The following is an 18,762-nucleotide window of genomic DNA, read 5'->3' as shown; positions in this document are numbered from 1 at the left end:
AGAAACGCTCTTTGAATTTTTTTCCAATTTGATTTTTTCACAGTTACTAAAGCACCTGCTCCAAAATGACACGTTGTTTGTTTGTGGTATTCTAAAAGAGCTCATCTAAAACCAAATTACAAAAATAATTTTTGAACCCACTACAATCTAATAAGCATTTGCTGAATGCCTGCTCTGTGCCAAAAGGAGTTGTGCTAGCAACTGGGGAAAAAAGAAAAATTGAAAAACAGTTCCTAACATCAAAGGGCTTACATTCTAGAGTACACATGTATGTAAACAGAGAAGTATATACACAATAATTTGAGGTAGAAAACTGTATTGAGGGTTAAAGAAAAGGAGTGAATTTCAGGCATCAGCAATAGCCTATGCAAAAGCACAGACATGAGAAGTAGAATATGAAGTTCAGGTAATAGCACATATGCCAGTTTGCCAGAAATGTAGAATATGCGAAGGGAATACATGTGAAATAAGACTGGAAATATAAGATGAAGACAGAGCATTCAGGACTTTAAATGCTGACCTGAGGAAATTTTAATCTAACCTAGAGGGAATGGGGAATCATTGACAATTCCGAGGAAGTAGGATTTAAGGAGTTCTGTGGAAGATGGACTAGAGTCATGATGGTGAACCAATGACACACATGCCACAGAGGGCACACAGAGTGCTCTCTTGTGGGCATGCGTGCCTTGTCATTCCTCCATCAGAGTTGGTTACTAGAAAGGCAGAGGGACTCAGGCAGAGGTGCTCCCCTCCCCCTCTCCACAGTGCCTGGTGACATTTTTTCACATCCCCCGTCCCTCTGTCCAGACCAGCAACCCAATGGGAGCACTTTTTCCCTCCCGTGTGGGGTAATGGCACAGAGAGGACAGCACTCCGCCTCTAAAAGGTTTGCTATCACTGTACTAGAGACTACTGCAATAGTCCAAGGGAAAGGAAATGAGTGCCTGAACTAAACTGAAAGTTGCATAAGTGTAAAGAAGGGATAAATACAAGATATCTTATGCAAACAGAATGAAAGAGTTTATAGAAACTGAATAGATATGGGAGGTGATGGAGAGGAGACAGTCTAGAATCATTCTCTGTTCAACATGGGGAAGTTTGGTGGAGGAGTTGGTTATGAGTCTGAAGGAGGAAAGGAAATGAGTTGGCGATACCCATGAGCTATCTGACTAGAAACATCAAATAGTCAGTGATCAAAGATCAGAGTTATACAACAGAGACAATAATTTAACCAAAAGAAGCAAATGAACTTGACAACAGGTGGTGGCCTTTTGAACTATTAAAATGAGGAATTCAAAATCTCTAAAGTCTCTTAAGGTCTACATCCACTACTACAAAAGTTCAGATTTTAGAACAACAATTATTTTGTACATTTTTCAATTTTTGATTTTTCTGTATTTTTTTAAACCCTTACCTTCTGTCTTGGAGTCAATATTGTGTATTGGCTCCAAGGTAGAAGAGTGGTAAGGGTAGGCAATGGGGGTCAAGTGACTTGCCCAGGGTCACACAGCTGGGAAGTGTCTGAGGCCAGATTTGAACCTAGGACCTCCTGTCTCTAGGCCTGACTCTCAATTCACTGAGCTACCCAGCTGCCCCAATTTGTGATTTTTCAAATGAGATCACTGCAAATTTCTTAATTCAGTGCCTTGCTCATAGTAAATACTATAGAAATGTTAGAAAGACAACAAACTTAATTTCAATTCATTACCTTATAGTTCACCCTGAAAAGTAAATTTTAAGAAGAAATATATAATACTAAGAGATCACTATTATTTTAGAACTATGAAATGAAATGGAACTAAGCTCAAGGAAACGGGAGTTTCTATTGAGTGAGACAATTATTTCTCTATAGCATCCTTTTCAGGCAGTGAGAACCACAGTGAGGAATAAGGAGCCCCTAACTGTCTAGTAAGATTCCCAAGAAAAGATTTTAAAATTATTTTAAACAATGAAAAAATCACCACAGTGAAAAAAAAATCATAGGATCATATAGTTAAATCATTCATTCTGCAGCCAGGAAAATGAAAACCTGGAATGATATGATTAAGCTGAGGAAGAAAAGGGCCCTGATTCTTTTTTTATGGTCTCAACTTTATTTAGCATTTTTGAGATTTATAAAACCTTTTCTACAATTATCTCCATTTTACAGATAACAAAACTGAGGTTGAAAGAGATTTTTGTGGCGTGTCAGAGGAGACACTAAAAAGATTGGTACCAGAGCTGTCACAGTGCACAAGTCACTGTGGGGTTCTCAACTAACCCAGAGAAACATAAGATCTTGCAGGGCTCACCCAATTGGGAAAGACTTCAGGTAGAGAAACTGTATATTGGTCATCTAAGGATCAGGCAAAGCACAACAAGTAGGACATTGGGTGATTACTTTTTTCAGCCATGGCAGCTCAATAAGTCTACCAGGAGGTCAAGAATCTGTCCTCTGTGACAAAAGGGAGTGGTTTCACAGACAAAATCAACGTTCTTTGAACTAAGATGACTGGTACTTGGTTTACCTATATTCCAATAGGGAAGGAGAGGACAATAGGTTGTTCATGATCATTGAACTTATGTTCTATTTCCTTCTAGATCAATGCTAAATGAAATATCTATTGTGGTGGGAGACATTTGCTTTGGTGGACATGTGGCTGCAGTCAAAAGCAAATTCCAGTTATGTTTTGGCAAGCTAAAGATATCTCTGAAGTTCAAAGTGAATAGGAGGAATAGGGGTTCCAAATCATTATATTATGAAACACACATACATATAAATATCCATTTTCCAACAACAAAAGTTGCTGAATACTGTTCAGTGGTAGAATTTAAAACAATGTTTTGGAGGTTATATAATATAGCTACTTATTCCAACCTTTCAAGGTAACAGAAAACGAACTAGCAAAAAAAGTCTTTTTCTAGAACTTCAAAAAAGGTAAATTAATCAGAAGCTCTTCTGCCTTGGGTCAGTTAGGTGGCACAGTGGATAGTCTTCCTACAGTCAGGAAGACCTGATTTCAAATGCAACCTTAGAATCCTATTAGCTGTGCAATCCTTGAAAATCACTTAACTTCTTTTGCCTCAGTTTCCTCATCTATCAAATGGGGCTATTAGTAACACCTATCTCCCAGGGTGGTTGTGATTTTTCAAATAAGATAATTGTAAGCTGCTTAGCACAGTGCCTTGCTCATAGCAAGTACTATATAAATGTTAGTCATTATTATCCCAACTTTAGTAGAAAAAATACTAAAGAACAGGAACTGTTCATGTTTCCTAATTATGAGTTTTATCACATTCTCCTTGACTTTAAAAAAATCCATCACTACTCTCTCATATGCTTCAAGTTATGTCTTTTTCCCTTAATTGTGTTATGAAGGGAAGAAAAAAAACCCCAAACTCATTCTGTCACCCAGATCTGGAACTGAAAATTCTGCAAACGGTAACAGTCAAGAAAATGTTGACTTTACTCTGCAGTGCTTTGTGTACCTCTCTTATATTCAAACTTTCATTGATACATAAACATTTTATTTTCCTACCAATAGTGAAAAAAAAATAGATAACTGGAAAATACTTTGCAAACCTCTATGTGCTATATAAATGTAAGTTATTACTATTACTATTGTCATGAAATTTTCCTCTTATGAAGTTCATAGTATTTTTATTTTACTTCTTTTTACAAGTGTCATTCATGGTAATAGAAGACAATAAATTCATATTGTGGGATGGTATGATGATATTTTCCCCAGGTGAAGATTGGTACTACTGCCCATATCATTAGTTACAGGGAAAGACTTTTTTGAGTTAAAAACAGGCTCTCCAAGAGGACATCAAGCTTGTGCATATATAAGGAAACTTTATATACATATGGACCCTCTATGGTAAATGTCTCTTTCAAAGAAACATTATGTGACCTGTTTTAAAATCAAAATGTTATTATAATTTAGCTTAAAAGAATGACTGACTAAAATGGAACATTCATATGCTAAAAGTATTTACTTTTTAGCCATATATTTAAAACTAAGATTTTTAAACTTTGAGAAAATCAATGTATCATAGGTATTAAAGTGAATGTCACTTTATATAGGTCTTATAGGTAGCAAGATATAAATATTTCATAAGAATCCCTACTAATTACAGCTCTTTTTAAATTTATGGATGTGAACCTAAATTTTTCCAATGTGATTAAGACAAATATACTACTAGAATAACTCCATCATGTCAGTATTGTTGTTTTTTAATATAAAGCAAAAGAAAATAATAGTTAAATGGAATGATGGTGCATAGGTTTTCCTTGGAGGAGGAAAAAAAAGGGAGCTGGAAGTTGATTTTATCAATCTCCCCAAAGCATTTACGAAATGCCCAACCAAATCTTCTAACTGTGTACAATATACACAAGCAAAGCAACCATCACAAAGACTAGTGGCAAGTAAAAGTGCCAACATTTACTACAGGGGAAGAGGAGGGAGAGAAACTATAAAATTTGGTAAGATTTTCCAAATAAAGTCAATGAGTACTTTGATATACTGGGAGTTTACTCAGGAGGGGGACATGGGAAAGGATAACAAATAATAAATATTCAGATTTAACTGGAATGGGAGACTTACAGGAATTCATGCAAAATAAAATAAGCAGAATGAGGAAAGCAATATACATAATGACAATCTAAATGACAAAAATTCTACAACAAAACAGAAGGCTATGTAATTATAATGAATGACCAAGCATGGCCTAGGTCGAAAGATAAGAAAGACATCTTTCTCCTTTCACTGGAGATGAAGAGGTCTATGGAGGTTATGGTGTATGTTATAGGTAAATAATACACATGCACACACACACACACACATAAATATAAGGTTAAAATAAAGCATCAATAAACATTTTTTTTTAAAGTATTGTCTTTTGAAGGAAAATGCTATCTGTTCTAATTCTTGAAGGTAAATGACATCACTTGAAACTGCTTCTCTCCCAACTTTGGTCTGTAATAGCATCGGGCAACTTATGATTCTTCTGGGTCTCAGTTTCCTAATCAAATTGGTTTACCTTAAAATAAAGGAGTTGGAGAGGGTAATCTCTAAGGTCCCTTCCAGCTCCAAATCTATAATTATATTACCTTAAACATATTGGAAAATACAGCTCAGGTTTTAGAAACAAGAGGCTATAAACTTATAGACTACTCAGAAGCCATATGCCTACATACCATGAATATTTTCTTCAAAGAAGAGAACTTGAGGGTACTGGACATGGCAAACACTGTAAAACATCACAAGACATAAATGGACTATTTCAACAGCAAGGAAATGACTAATTACTGACATGGGAGACCTATTAAAATCAGTCCATCGATTAGTCAGAATAAAGGCCAAAATCAACATTAGATATGAAATATAATTATAGGAAGACTAGGGAGACATTTGTAACATTTTAACATGACTTATTCAAATAAAGCTTCTGATCATAAAAACTGGGAAAAGGGAAAAGAAAAAGATATGACTTTGATTACCATAATTTTCTATAAAAGTTTAACTCAAGAAAAGCAGTCACTATAAATAGAAGACAAACACAAACATTCCATCTTTTGGCCAAGCAGAGATATAGGGCAGCCAAGGGCAGTCTTGATTCATTTGCAAAACTTCATGTAGGAAGTTGGTGGAAGATTGTAAGCGGTTTTACCAACACAAATCAGTGGAAATAGAAACAAATCCTCAGAAATTTTGATATGAGACCCAACTGGGCTACATCACCCCAAGAACAGTCACAAAAAAATTCTACATAGGACAGCGGATTTATCAAAGTTTACATAATGATATTTTTTTTTATGGTAAGGGAAGGATGAACTACCACTAGTTTAGACTCCAACATCTCAGCCCCAGTGTAGAAGATGAAGTCAGGAAAAACTCCTGATGCCAGACCAAGCACACACTAAGGAACCCTGCTAAAGGCAATAGTCACTAGGGAATTATTTTACAAGGTACCTCAGGGAGAAGTAAAATACCAAAGAATGGAAAAACACCTCAGACTATTCTTTACACAAAAAGACAATGGTAAGAATATTAGTGAGTACAGATCTGTGCACCTACTTCATCTTTTATGAGTATTATCTACACATAGATAAGTGTATGATAAGAAGAGAACAGGAAGACTCACCTATGATTCTTTAAAGTTGAGTACACAATTGACAAAAAGGTGTACCTTTCTCAAGATAGCATTGTTTTTACTGCAATCAGGAAAAAGATGGATTCTACAGAATACAGTCTTAAAGGACTCTCTCATGAATTTGTAAGGATTTTTTTGAGAGTTACTTTTGTTAATGGTTTTTTCATCAGAGAAGTCACATACAGATAAAAATGAGAATATGGATTCTTTATTTTAGGGTGAAGTCATCCAGATGCACATTTATGGATTATAATGTATTGATTAGATCAATTCATAGATCATTAGTAGGCATTATTTTATAAGGTTTATGATTAGCCAAAAGATCATCAGTAGAATTATAAAGGGAAAACTAAATGGGTGAAAAATGTCAACTGCTCAGACATGCATATCCAAGATGCAGCTGAAGGGTTGGTCAACTGAGTTAATAGAGCTGGAACAAGTATTTTGGATGAACAAATGAATGGCTCAGAACTGAATGGGAAGAACAGAGTGGGTCAGATTACACTAGGTAAATTGTGTTGTGTTTTTAACAATCCCAAGTTGTTATCACAGCAGAAAACCTTTTTTTTTTTAAAATGCAAATATTCTTCTGGCAATGATGCATGGTTATGAATATTGAAATACTCTTTTTCCAATGAATGAAAAGGCAAGAACATATAGTAAGTGTAGGTAAGCTTCAGAACATTTTCCATGAGGACCTAGAGGCAAGAGGTAGGATAAAGGATAACTTTAAAATAATGACTGATTGGGCAGAGAGGTTGGTTTGGTCATTTGGTACGGCTATTTGAAAAAAGATGGATTTTTTTTGTTATATATTAAATGTAAAAAATAAAAAAGTAAAGCAACTCTCTGGCATGTTTGTTGAGGCCTTGATAGATGAGAGATCCTGAAGAGGATTACACAGGATGAGAATACATTAATGGGTTGTGATATAGGTAAGTAAAATAAATACCTATTTTCCTACAATACCCAGAGTTCAAGTGAAGTACTGAAGCTCTGACAAAACATATTTTCTGGTGGTAGAAGAGAATGATAAATCCTTATTTTCAATTTTCTTTGGATGTTAAAAATCAGGCTAGCTTCTTTTATTAGTTGGTAGAGGAGAAGGGCTTTTTTGGCTTTCTTAGTTATTTGAGAAAAATGCTATCAGACTTTATTGTTCATCTATTTTTTTTAAAAGCCCAACCTATCCAAATTCATGGCCACACCAAAAGACTACTGTGGACAGGATAGAAAATGTTTTTGTTTTTGTTTTTGTTTTATCAAAAGGTACAGACAAGACTTAATAGTTTTATATGAATTTTCAATAGTCCAAGAACGTGCTGAGTTAATTTGGAACTGCAGTGGGCAGTGGTATCTGACTGGACAGCTAACCATGAAAATGTATTTCCATGGACTAATTTAAAGTTCCCAAATGGCTACTTGGTAGTTCATTGGCCATTAAACTTTTGACCATCAATTATTTTAGTCCAAGAAGTTTCTGAACTTTTCTTGGCCCTCTAATAAAAATACACACTAGATGACAAAATATTCTCACATCTGCATGTCACTTCTCAATTAACTAGGAACATATGAATGACTTCCCTGTGCAAAGAAATTCATCTAAAATGAATAATTCATAAAATCAATCCATCCAAATATTAATATGCCTTTTCTTTGGTAATTGTTAATTTATTCAGTTTTTCCAATTCCCAAAGATGCTGTTCCTTAACTACAATTCTTAAAGATGGATTAGGAAACTAAAAGCTAGAGTTATTTCTCTCACTTGAGGAAAAATTTCTAATTTATTTTCTAAGAATTAGGATTGCCCCAATGGTTACTAGTTCTCAAAAATAGGTAGTTGACTCCATGTTGTTGCATAATCTCAGAAAATATTCATTTCTAGCATATCAGTGATTAAAACTGATATTCTTTTTTTTTTAAAACCTTTACATTCTGTCTTAGAATCAATACTGAGTATTGGTTCCAAGGCAGAAGAGTGTTAAGGACTAGCCAATGAGGGTTAAGTGATCTGCCCAGGGTCACAAGGCTGGGAAGTGTCTGAAGCCAGATCTGAACCTAGGACCTTCCATCTTTAGGTCTGGCTCTCAACCCACTGAGCTACCCAAGTACCCCCTAAAACTGATATTCTGAAAGTATGTGTTTGAATCAGGAAATAAATAAAAGTGACGAGTTTGAGAATGTATTCGATGTTAGAAAGGAAAAAGAGTTCAAATAAGTAATAAATGAGCTCATTCTAGATCAAGAGGAATGAAGAAAGAACTTAATTCATTTTGTTATGATTATGATGGAATAAACAGCCACAAACCAAGAAACCACTTTGGCAACTGTCAGTCAAGAAAGCTATCCTACGTACCTCATTGCCACGTTGCTGCCATCAATAACTATTGGTCTTAGATTCTCGCCATCATCTGTCACAATCTCTGGAAGTGGAGAGTCAGACCTCTGAGATTCTAGGGAAGATGTTTCTCGAATTATGCTACTGTTAATTGTACTAACAGTTGGATCAGTTTCACTTTTATTTCCAAGTTTGACAAGTTCTCCTAAGATATCATTAATTAAAGCATCAGTACCAAGTTTATTTAGCACAAGCTGAACTTGTTCTTCAGAATAACCTAACTTAAGTGCAAACTCCAGTTTGGTTTGGTATTCTTTCACCACATCTGGGGGCTTCTTCACTTCTTTAGGTGTTGACTGTTTCTCTTCTGTTTTTAGGTCTTGCAAGATTTCATTGCATTTGAATATGTGAGGCTCTAAACAGGGAGACCTACAGAGTTGTCTATGAGACTTGGTAAACAAGCATGGCTCTACTGCAATGCTACCCAATTGTTCTGATTCATTATCAGAATTTGTGTTTTCTTCTGAGTCACAACTGGAGCTTCCAGTTTCTTCAGATACCACCTTTTCCACATCTTCCTTCCTGGAGTTAACTTTATCCATTGTTGGTTTCTCCACCATTGACCAAGGTACAATAGCACTTATGTGTGTGTCAGTGCTCTCCACATAAAGGTGGCCTAGGTCATGCCCCAAGTGATCTTTCAAGCCCATGAAGCTGCTGCATGTACTTGACTCCACTTTGCTGTTTTTTCTCTGTTCCTGGAGATAACCTGTCCTGAAGTCCTAGAAAACAAAACAAAACAAAACAAAAACAACCAAATTGAGATATTAGGCAACTAGTTTCACATACTTGAAAATTGTACATTCATAATGCAGTTTAACTTCTATCAAGATACCTCAAAAAGTAGATGATAATTCATATACATCAAAATTCTGTTTAGGAATAACACTCAGAATATTCATGACCAAAAAAGGCTTAGGAACCATATTAATTGTGCTTTGAGATTAAGCTAGTGAAAAATATTTTCCATTTTCTCTAATATATTTCTTAAAATATTAAATTATAATTTAATTAAAATAAAATATTTGAAAATATTAAATAAAATATTAAAAATTTAAAAATTAAAATATATTACTAGATAACCAAAACCAAAAGACTAACTACTTTTTTCCTTTATCAGCTGAGGAAGCATTTAATCAAGAGCTTACTACGTGCTAGGTGCTGGGAATCAAATGACAAAAATGAAACAACCCCTGCTCTCTGGGAGATTACATTCTATCAGGGGAGATGTGACAAAGAAAAAAAATTTTTTGAAGAAGAAAAGGCACTACTCAGAAAAAGCTGAGTAGACTGGGGAAAGGTCTGATGAAGGAAATACGATTTCAGCTAAGCCTTAAAAGAATCTTTAGCTTCTGAGAAGCAGAGGTGAAGAGAAAGTCTATTTAAGGCATGTGGCATGACTAATACAAAGGCAATGAGATGTGAACGCTGTAAGTGAAGACCAGTAAGATGGCCCATTCAGGTGAACCATACAGCCATTGAAGAAGAATATACAGTAAGGATGGAAAGACTAGTCATCACCATTCTGTGAAGGATTTTAAAAGCCCAAGTGTTGTATTTTTTCTTAGAGGAAATAAGTTTCTTTAACTTTAAAAAAGAATCACTTCATGTTCAACCCTTTCCAAATTTATCTCAGAAGATATATTAAGCCTTTAAAGCACCTTTCCATCTCGCTAGGGTCCAAAGCACATCCTTCATTGCCATATACTTTGAGAAATAGAACTACTTATAAACCCAGAAGTCCAGGCACAACAAGATGAGTTAACAGAATAGGGCTCAGTGAAGAGGCCATGACTGACATTAGTGGTGAGAGTATACATATGAACAGATTCTTTAAAGAAATTAAATGCAAGGAATAACAATCTACTTTAAGTTTTAAAAAGTAGATTCTGCACAACCCACAAACTGGAAGCCAAATATCAACCAATAAAGATAAAATGATTAATGTTCCATGTTACTTGCATTTTAAAAAACTATTAAGTATTCCTGATCATTAGCTGACATGAAACTTTAAAGCTTACACTTTACAGATGAGGAAACTGAGGCTCTTGTAGGTAAAATAATTTGCTTCTGTTCCCTAAGTATAAGTAAATACTAAGTATCAGAGGCAGGATAGAAACTCATATCTTTTCTGACTCTATATCCAGCATTTTTCTAACATATGATAGTGCCCACTATATGACAGAAAAAAACTTAGGTCTTCCTACAAAAAAGCCACATGTTTAAATAACTGACTAGAAATTAATTTCAAGATAAATTTTATTCCACTTGAAGAGTATGGTTCCCACAAATTAATATTTTATGAATACTGTAACAGAAATAAGATAGGATTTAAAGGGCTGCATAACACAAAACTATAAAAACGTCTTTCACCTATGTCATATGAACAAAACAATATGAATAATTAGCATTAATTAGTCAACTGAGGAGAGTGGAGAGGACATGGGCAGGAAGACATGGAAAGGCTTCCTAAAGAAAGTAGAATTTGAGCCAAATCTTGAAAGAAGAGCACTTGGAATTAATATAAGATGTGAAGTTTTGGTCTAAACCTAATTTTTGCCACACTGCTTTCCAGTCTTCTCAGCAGTTTTTTTGTTGCTGTTTTTTTAATCAAATAACAACCTTAGCCTAGTAACTGAGGTCTTCATGCTTACCGAAGTCCAGAGTACTACATTTACTTACTTCTGTATATTTATTTCGAATCTATTCCATAATCAATCTATTTTTGAAAGCCATATCAAATTGTTTTAAGAAATACTGATTTATATTACAGTTTGAGATCTGGCAATGCTAGGTCCTTTCTTCTTACCTTTTACCATAATTTTCTATAAGACTCTTGATATTTTGTATCTCTGTATGAATTATTTTTTTCAAATTCTACAAAGCAATCCTTTGGCAGTTTGATTATCATGGCACTGAAGAAGTAAATGAATCTATGTAGTTTAAATTTTTTTATTATACTGGTTTAGTGTATCCATGAATGATTAACATTTCTCCAATTAAATAACGTTCTCTATATTATATAATTCTTGTCTGTATCTTTGTAGGCTCCCAAGTATTTTATAAATTCTGTAATTATTTTAAATGGAATTTTTGATTCTATCTTTTCTTACTGTTTGTCACTGGCGTAATACTTGTTATATTTCTGTGCAGGTGATTTGTATGGATATATGGATAGGGGAAGAATTCATGACCAAACAAGGGACAAAAAGGGATCACAGAAGATAAAACGGACAACTTGATTACATAAAATTCAAAAGTTTCTGTGCAAACCAGTATAGCTAAGATTAGAAGGGAAACGGCTAAATGTGAAAAATTTCGTCCTACACATTTTTCTGACAAAAGTATCATTTCTAAGATATAAAAGGAAATTTTTAAAAATTGGAGCTCTAATCAATAAGTGGTCTAAAGATACAAATAGGTAGTCTTTCAGGAAGAAACTCAAACTATCCAGTCATAGAAAAAATACTTCAAATCACTAATAATCAAAGAAATGCAAATTAAAATAATTCTGAGATTCTATATCATACTCATTAGACTGGCAGAGCTGAACACAAAAAAGAGAAAGTGGAAAATATTGGTGAATCTGTGGAAAAACAAGTATATTTGCATGTTGCTAGTGCAGGTGTGAATTGGTCCAACCATTCTGGAAAACAATTTGGAATTATACACCAAAAGCATAAGAAGGAAAAGGGAATGGAAAAGGAAATGGTCTTATATTTATAGTAGCTGTTTTCATAATGGTAAAAGAAAAATAACCAGAAAAACTAGAAGCTAAGAGCATACTCAGGGGAATGGATGAAGAAACTGGCATATAAATATAAAGGAATATTACTATGGTATAAGACATGAGGGAAAAAAAGATGGTTTTAAAGAGCAATGGAAAGACATGTATGAATTGATGCAGAGTGAAGTGAACAGAATCCGAAGAACAATTTACCTAACATTAATATTATAAAAAGGAGCAATTTTGAAATACTTAAAAGCTCTTTTAAATTAAATGATCAACTGTGATTCCAGAGAACCAAGTATACTGATCATGTCATAAAAGAAAGATTGGGGAGGGGGGGAATGAATGCTTGATAAATTGAAAAGAAAAAAAAATTTTTTGAAAGAAAGAAAAGCATTCCCGGTATTGGAGAGAAAGAGGGAAAAAGCAGTCAATATGAAGACATGCTATCAGGAGATTTAGTTTCATGTGTGAGAATGTGCAAGAGGGTCTGTGTGGCTGGATTACAAAATATGTGGAAGGAACTTTAAAGACTGGAAAGGTAGGAAGGGGGTCAGGTTGTGAAGAACTTTAAATGTTAAACTGAAGATTTTATATTTGATCCTGGAAGTAACAAGAAGTCCCTAATGCTTAACTAAGAAGGAAGATGGCAAGGTCAGAATTACACTTTAGGAAAATCACTGGTGTACCTAAAAGAGAAGGTAGGTTTGGAGTTTAAGGCTCAAGGTTTAAGGTTCAAACCCAGTGCATTAGCTGTGTGACTGTAGGCAAATCTTTTAATTTTTCTGAGCTTCAATTTTCTCAAATATAAAACAAGAGTGTTAAGGCTAGATGTTTCTTGAAGTTCCTTCTAGTTCTAAATCTATGTTTCTATTATAGCATTATCGACAGAAATATAATTTATTTTACTTTACTTAAAATTTCTCTCTCTCTTTGAGAGACAGACAGAGAGAGAGAGAGAGAGAGAGAAATTTTAAGTAAGGGTAGGCAATGGGGGTCAAGTGACTTGCCCAGGATCACAGCTGAGAAGTGTCTGAGGTAATATTTGAACCTAGGACCTCCTGTCTCTAGGCTTGGCTCTCAATCCACTGAGCTACCCAGCTGCCCCCATTCTATATTGCTTAACTGAACAAAAAAAAATTTTTTTAACCTTTACCTTCCATCTCAAAATCAACACTATGTATTAGTTCCATGGCAGAAGAGCTAGGCAATGGGGGGAAGGGGGGGATTAAGTGACTTGTCCAGGGTCATGAATTTAGGAAGTATCTGAGGCCAGATATGAACCCAGGATCACCTGTGTCTAGGCCTGGCTCTCAATCCACCGAGCTGTCTAGCTGTCCCCCCTTTTTAATTGAATTTTGTGGCAGTATTGGAAAAATTAACTGCTACAATATTCACAGTACGTTATCATTTCTTATTTTTTCCCCAAAGGTATATTTTTTTTACTTTAAAACATTTTAAAATTATCCATTGTGTCCATTTCCCCCCTCATGGAAATGATATTTCTTCCAATAATTTGTTTTTGAAGACAAATTACTTTCTCATGCAACCCACTGTAGTAAGTTGTTCTAGTTCTGCTATTAAGGTAATTACTGTGTTGTTTACCAGAATAAAGTAGTAAAGCAGGGGATATTAAAAAAATATGTCAGCCATATATGTAGGATTTTATAAGACTGCAATTTCATTTGAGATAATCATAGGACAATGACTCAAATATTCTCAAGAGTATAACTATTTTATACTTGGTTAAAATAAATTGATACCTACATTTTTGAAAAATCAGTTATTTATATTTTGTAAGATTAAGAATTTCTTCATAAATGTAATGGGTCACACTAACACAAATGCAGATAAAAATGTAGTTGTTAGTTTAATTTAAAAAACACTTATAATTCCTTAAGTATGACATTTTTCTTTACTTTTATAAAGTTGTGGATGGGTAATTCTTATTTTACTTGGTAATTTGCCATCTTTGGTTTAAAACATATAGCAAACTGTTCTCAACACTTGTTCTGGGTCTTAAATTATTACATGTTGTATGTATAAATTTATATACACCCATAGATATACATGTATACATCTATACAAACACATATCCTGACCATCAATACTCACCCACTTAACTTAATTGAGGAACATGAGTAAAATAATTTAGGTTTAATGCAAAGAAATTCTAAAAGCAAATCCTTATACTCAGTGATTTATTAACTACTGTAATATACTGACAGCATAGTGCCAGTAACAATTCACAACAGCATCCTAATAAAGGGTTACAGTTAAAAAGGAAAACCTGCCCTGTGGCCTTCACAGAGCTCCCACCAAAAGTATCTTAAACAAGAAAAACCTATTGGAAGCTAGGCTGCCTAGCAACCAGTCTCTTGTTGCTAGGATGCACTCCTTTAACATGCCATCATGAATGCTAGCACAGTGAAAGTATAATTTGGAATGAACAAAAGCCTATGAAAGAGACTGGGACTTAAGTGCGTCTGGTTTACCCTCTGAGAACAATGCAGCTGCCAAACCAATCTGGAAGCTCCGACATCATTGTTCTGTAAACCCCACAATCTGCTCTGACTGGAGGAAGTATATTTAATAGGCAACATTTCTGATCTCCCCAGAAAAGTTTGGGTTGGTGCAAACCCTACTATAGAGGACAATCCCAAAATAAAGGAACACTGCTCCAATTGGTGTGTTCTACTGTGAAATTCCAACCTTATATTGAAGTGTTTTACTTTGAAGCTATATCAAAGTATGAAGAAAGTACCAAGAAGGCTGTGGCAGAGAATATATTAAGTTAGCAAGATAAGTGATATTCTGTTAAATGTGTACATGTAATAAAAATGTCCCTAAAAATTGCTAAGATAGAAAAGGCTATATTTATTAGTCATCTTAAAAAGAATACTCATTAGGAAAATATATCGACAGTGAAATTAACAAAACCTGGCATTATACTACAACAAATTAATTCCTCCATCCTTAAAGATAAAATATAAAGAAATTTAGAATTTTCTTTTTTCTGAAGCTAAATATTTCTATATAATATAGAATTTACAATACAATTAAAACTACAGTCATCTATAATTTGTAATAAAAGATGTGGCACATGATGTGTGATTTTAATGTTACCAATATTGTTTTCCAAAGTCTTTTCAGGAATTAAATTTTTGTATAAACATGTCTTTTCTTTACATACAGTTCCTGGCTGTTCATTGCTTATTTTATTATAACTTTGCAACTAGTAAAATAAAATTGATTTAAAATAATTTATAACTTGGATTTTTATTCACTAATTTTGTAGGTCTTTTATCCCTCCAATATTCTAAATTATTTATGCCATAACTCTCAGAGATCTGTTCAAAGAATAGCATCATAATTTATTAAACCTGCTCTTGTAATTCTCATGAGTTTTTAGAGCTAGGAAAAAGATAAGCCATTAAAATAAACAGGCCATACATGGTAAACTAGGTTATATTATTAGGAAAATGTACTACATATATGTTTTACATCAACAAAGAAATTTTAATCTAGTTTTGGAAGAGATATTACTTAAGATAAATGGCAAAGGACTTTTGTTTCCTTCCAGTGTCTTAAAAACTAGTTTCTAGCATGCAAAACATAAAACCTTGACATCTTAAAAAAAATCCAAAAATCATGCTCTTGAGAATATCCTTTCTAAAACCATTCAGTAAAAAGTAAATGGTCAGTCATTTAAAGTTTACTACTAAAGCATATTTTTATAATCATAAAGAACCTGTTGCTAATAAGGGCAAACAAATTAGCAACAAAGTTCTAAAAAGCAATAATCCTAAGAGACTCTAAGACTTTTATATGGCCATGATTCATACTTAAACACCTGAAAATGAGTAATCAATTTAGAAGGAAAAAAAGCTGATTGGAAAATAACTAGATTCTCAGTTCTCACAGTAGGGAGAAGATAAACCTTTTAAAATCCTGAACCTGAGTACATTTCTAGGAATATATTTGTAGATAAACAAAATAATTTTTGTGCATTAGTCACCTTTAAAATAAAAGCTAAATAACAAATCCTATTTATTTGGTAATGTAGAAATAACACCTCCACCAACAGCTCTTTAGGATTTATTCATTTTTCGATTCTCAAACAATGTAGGTCTGAGTGTGTGAAACACAGATCATGTGCATTCAAATACACACATACACTTATCTCAAAAGAAATACAGATTTTTAACCTTAATTTCTCAGTCTCATTTTTGCTTTGACATATTATTCTCTCAAAAACAAATTCCTTGGCATCACAGATTTAGAGATATAAGGGATCTTCGACTAAATTTAAGTATCAAAATATAAACTGCTTCTCTATTATATCATGTTTCTTCAGATAAAGTACATCAAAGTGAAGAATTTTAATGTGCTTTTAAAAGTAGGTATATATTAGAAATCATTCTTCTTTACTGAGTTTGAATCCTGTCTTAGACATTTGCTAGCTAGGTGATCCTAGGTGTAATTGTAGTCTATCTCAGGTTTTCTCATCTGTTAAAAGGGGCAAATGGGGCTAATATGGTACCTATTATATATACACCTATATATAAGCATATATACCTATATGTAAATAAATATACCTATATATATATATAAATACCTATATATAAAATATATATACCTATATATAAATCAAATGATTTATATAGTGATTTACAATCTTTAAAGTGCCATTTTAATGCTAGCTATTGTTACTGTTGTTATCATAAAACTGACCTTCATTAAGAAACTTTTAAAATGTTAACTGAGAGGTTTTGACACATTTAATAGATGGAGAAAACTTCTTGCATGGTTCTAAAATTCTTTATCAATGAACACTTTTTAGAAATTGCTTGTTAAAATATTACATATAATGTTGAGTCAAACTACAGTCAAATGCTTTTTATATATTTTTCATATCCTAAATAAAATATTTATCAATGATATAGACTTCTTCAAACAATACATTTATCTGTAATATAAAGCTCTGCCATGAAAGTAGGCACTGGTTAGTGACCCAAATGGTAATGGTAAGAGGACAATGCAAAAAAAAATAATGAATATGTAATAAATACCTACTGCTGTAGTTTCTATGGATTTAATTACCATTGTGTTTCAGTGAGTGCTGTTGTCTGCATCCCTCTAGCTAACAAAGGGAGGATGTCCCATTGAACAGATTGGTTAATGCTCTGGGGCAACAGATGTCTACTGGAACTGCAGGAGACCAGCAACTGGTGGCCTGCCCATCTTCTGAAAACTTTCAATAGACTTATGCATATGTTCACACAATAGGGCATGTGGTAGAAATGAAAACCCCCTTTTAACCCTTTATGTCCTCTCTTTCCCTTCCAAATGATATATGAAAGTCTTTGGGGGGTTCCCCCTCCCACCCTTGAGAAGGTTCTTGAGGACAGAGGTTCATAGAGAATTACTTAGGAAATTCTTCAATGAACAAATGAAGGAAAAAAACCATAAAACTTACATATGAATACACGCAAGAATAGCAGTTACAAAGGAGTTTTCAAAATCACCAAGACTAGAAGACAACTTGTTACCACCTGATCCTATTTAAAGTCCACTAATCTAACCACTACAACAACAAATTGCCAGGCTTCCCTAAATCAATCCAGGTTCTTAGCCTGGACTCTTATAAACCACGAGGGGGAAAAATACCTGTGAAATGTTATTAGAATTTGTAAGGCACCTAGAGATGATATGGATACTTAAAAAGAGTTATCAAAATCTTTGCAAGATTATCATATTTAAAAATTCTTAGCTTGTAATCAAAATATCAAAGAATCTTTAAAGTTTTCTAATTTGGATCATTTTTACTGATCACTTGCCACTTCTAAAGCACTACAGAATATCATGATGTCATATAGTGTAATAGTCACTCAAGGATATAGTGCAAAATATAGACACTTGATATTTTAAAGGCATGCAGTCTGGGGTATTTGGGAGATTATATGCATGTATTTATGTATACATGTATGTATATACACACACATATGTATACACACAACATATAGTCTAAGAATATAAACACTAGTATGAAAAAATTTTAACTTTTCATCAGTAGCGTTTGCCATTTTTTCAACTTCAAACTGAGGTGCCAAAGAGTTAGTAAAGTTTAATTTAAAAGAGTCAGTAAGTCCAAATACTCACGTTAGCAGGAAAATACAAAGACATTGGTTTCTGTATCAGCTTCAGCAGTAACTCCTTAACCCAATTTTAGCTGCAGACTTCCAGGAAGGCAAGAAGAACAATGAATGGTTGAACAGATGGAATGGCAATGCCTTTGCTTAACCTATTACTGAGTGGAATAGCAGCCAATCGTAGGCCAGAAAGCTCACAATTAGTTGGCTAGGCAGATGCAAGGCAACCTCAGCACCCCGCGTCAGGTTTGTAGGTTTCTAAGATAAGCAAGTTGATGTCATTCTCAGGGTCTGCCCAGGGCAGCCTGTGTATTAACGAGGGGTGTGCAGCAACAATAGGCCATACA

General features: G+C 33.9%; 1 protein-coding gene across 1 annotated transcript in view; it reads right to left on the bottom strand.

The window, feature by feature from the left end:
• Window positions 1–18,449, bottom strand: part of ZC3H12C (zinc finger CCCH-type containing 12C) — a 32,592-nt gene extending 14,143 nt beyond the window's left edge. The window contains exons 1-2 of the mRNA XM_044669209.1: window positions 18,426–18,449; window positions 8,492–9,255 (exon numbers count right to left, since the gene is read on the bottom strand). Of these exons, the coding sequence (XP_044525144.1) occupies window positions 8,492–9,255; window positions 18,426–18,449 (788 nt within the window). The remainder of the gene's footprint in view (window positions 1–8,491; window positions 9,256–18,425) is intronic.
• Window positions 18,450–18,762: the final 313 nt, after the last annotated feature.

The sequence above is a fragment of the Gracilinanus agilis genome, chromosome 3 (genome assembly GCF_016433145.1).
Source record: "Gracilinanus agilis isolate LMUSP501 chromosome 3, AgileGrace, whole genome shotgun sequence".
Lineage (NCBI taxonomy): Eukaryota > Metazoa > Chordata > Mammalia > Didelphimorphia > Didelphidae > Gracilinanus > Gracilinanus agilis.
This window is presented reverse-complemented; position numbering and strand designations above follow the sequence as displayed.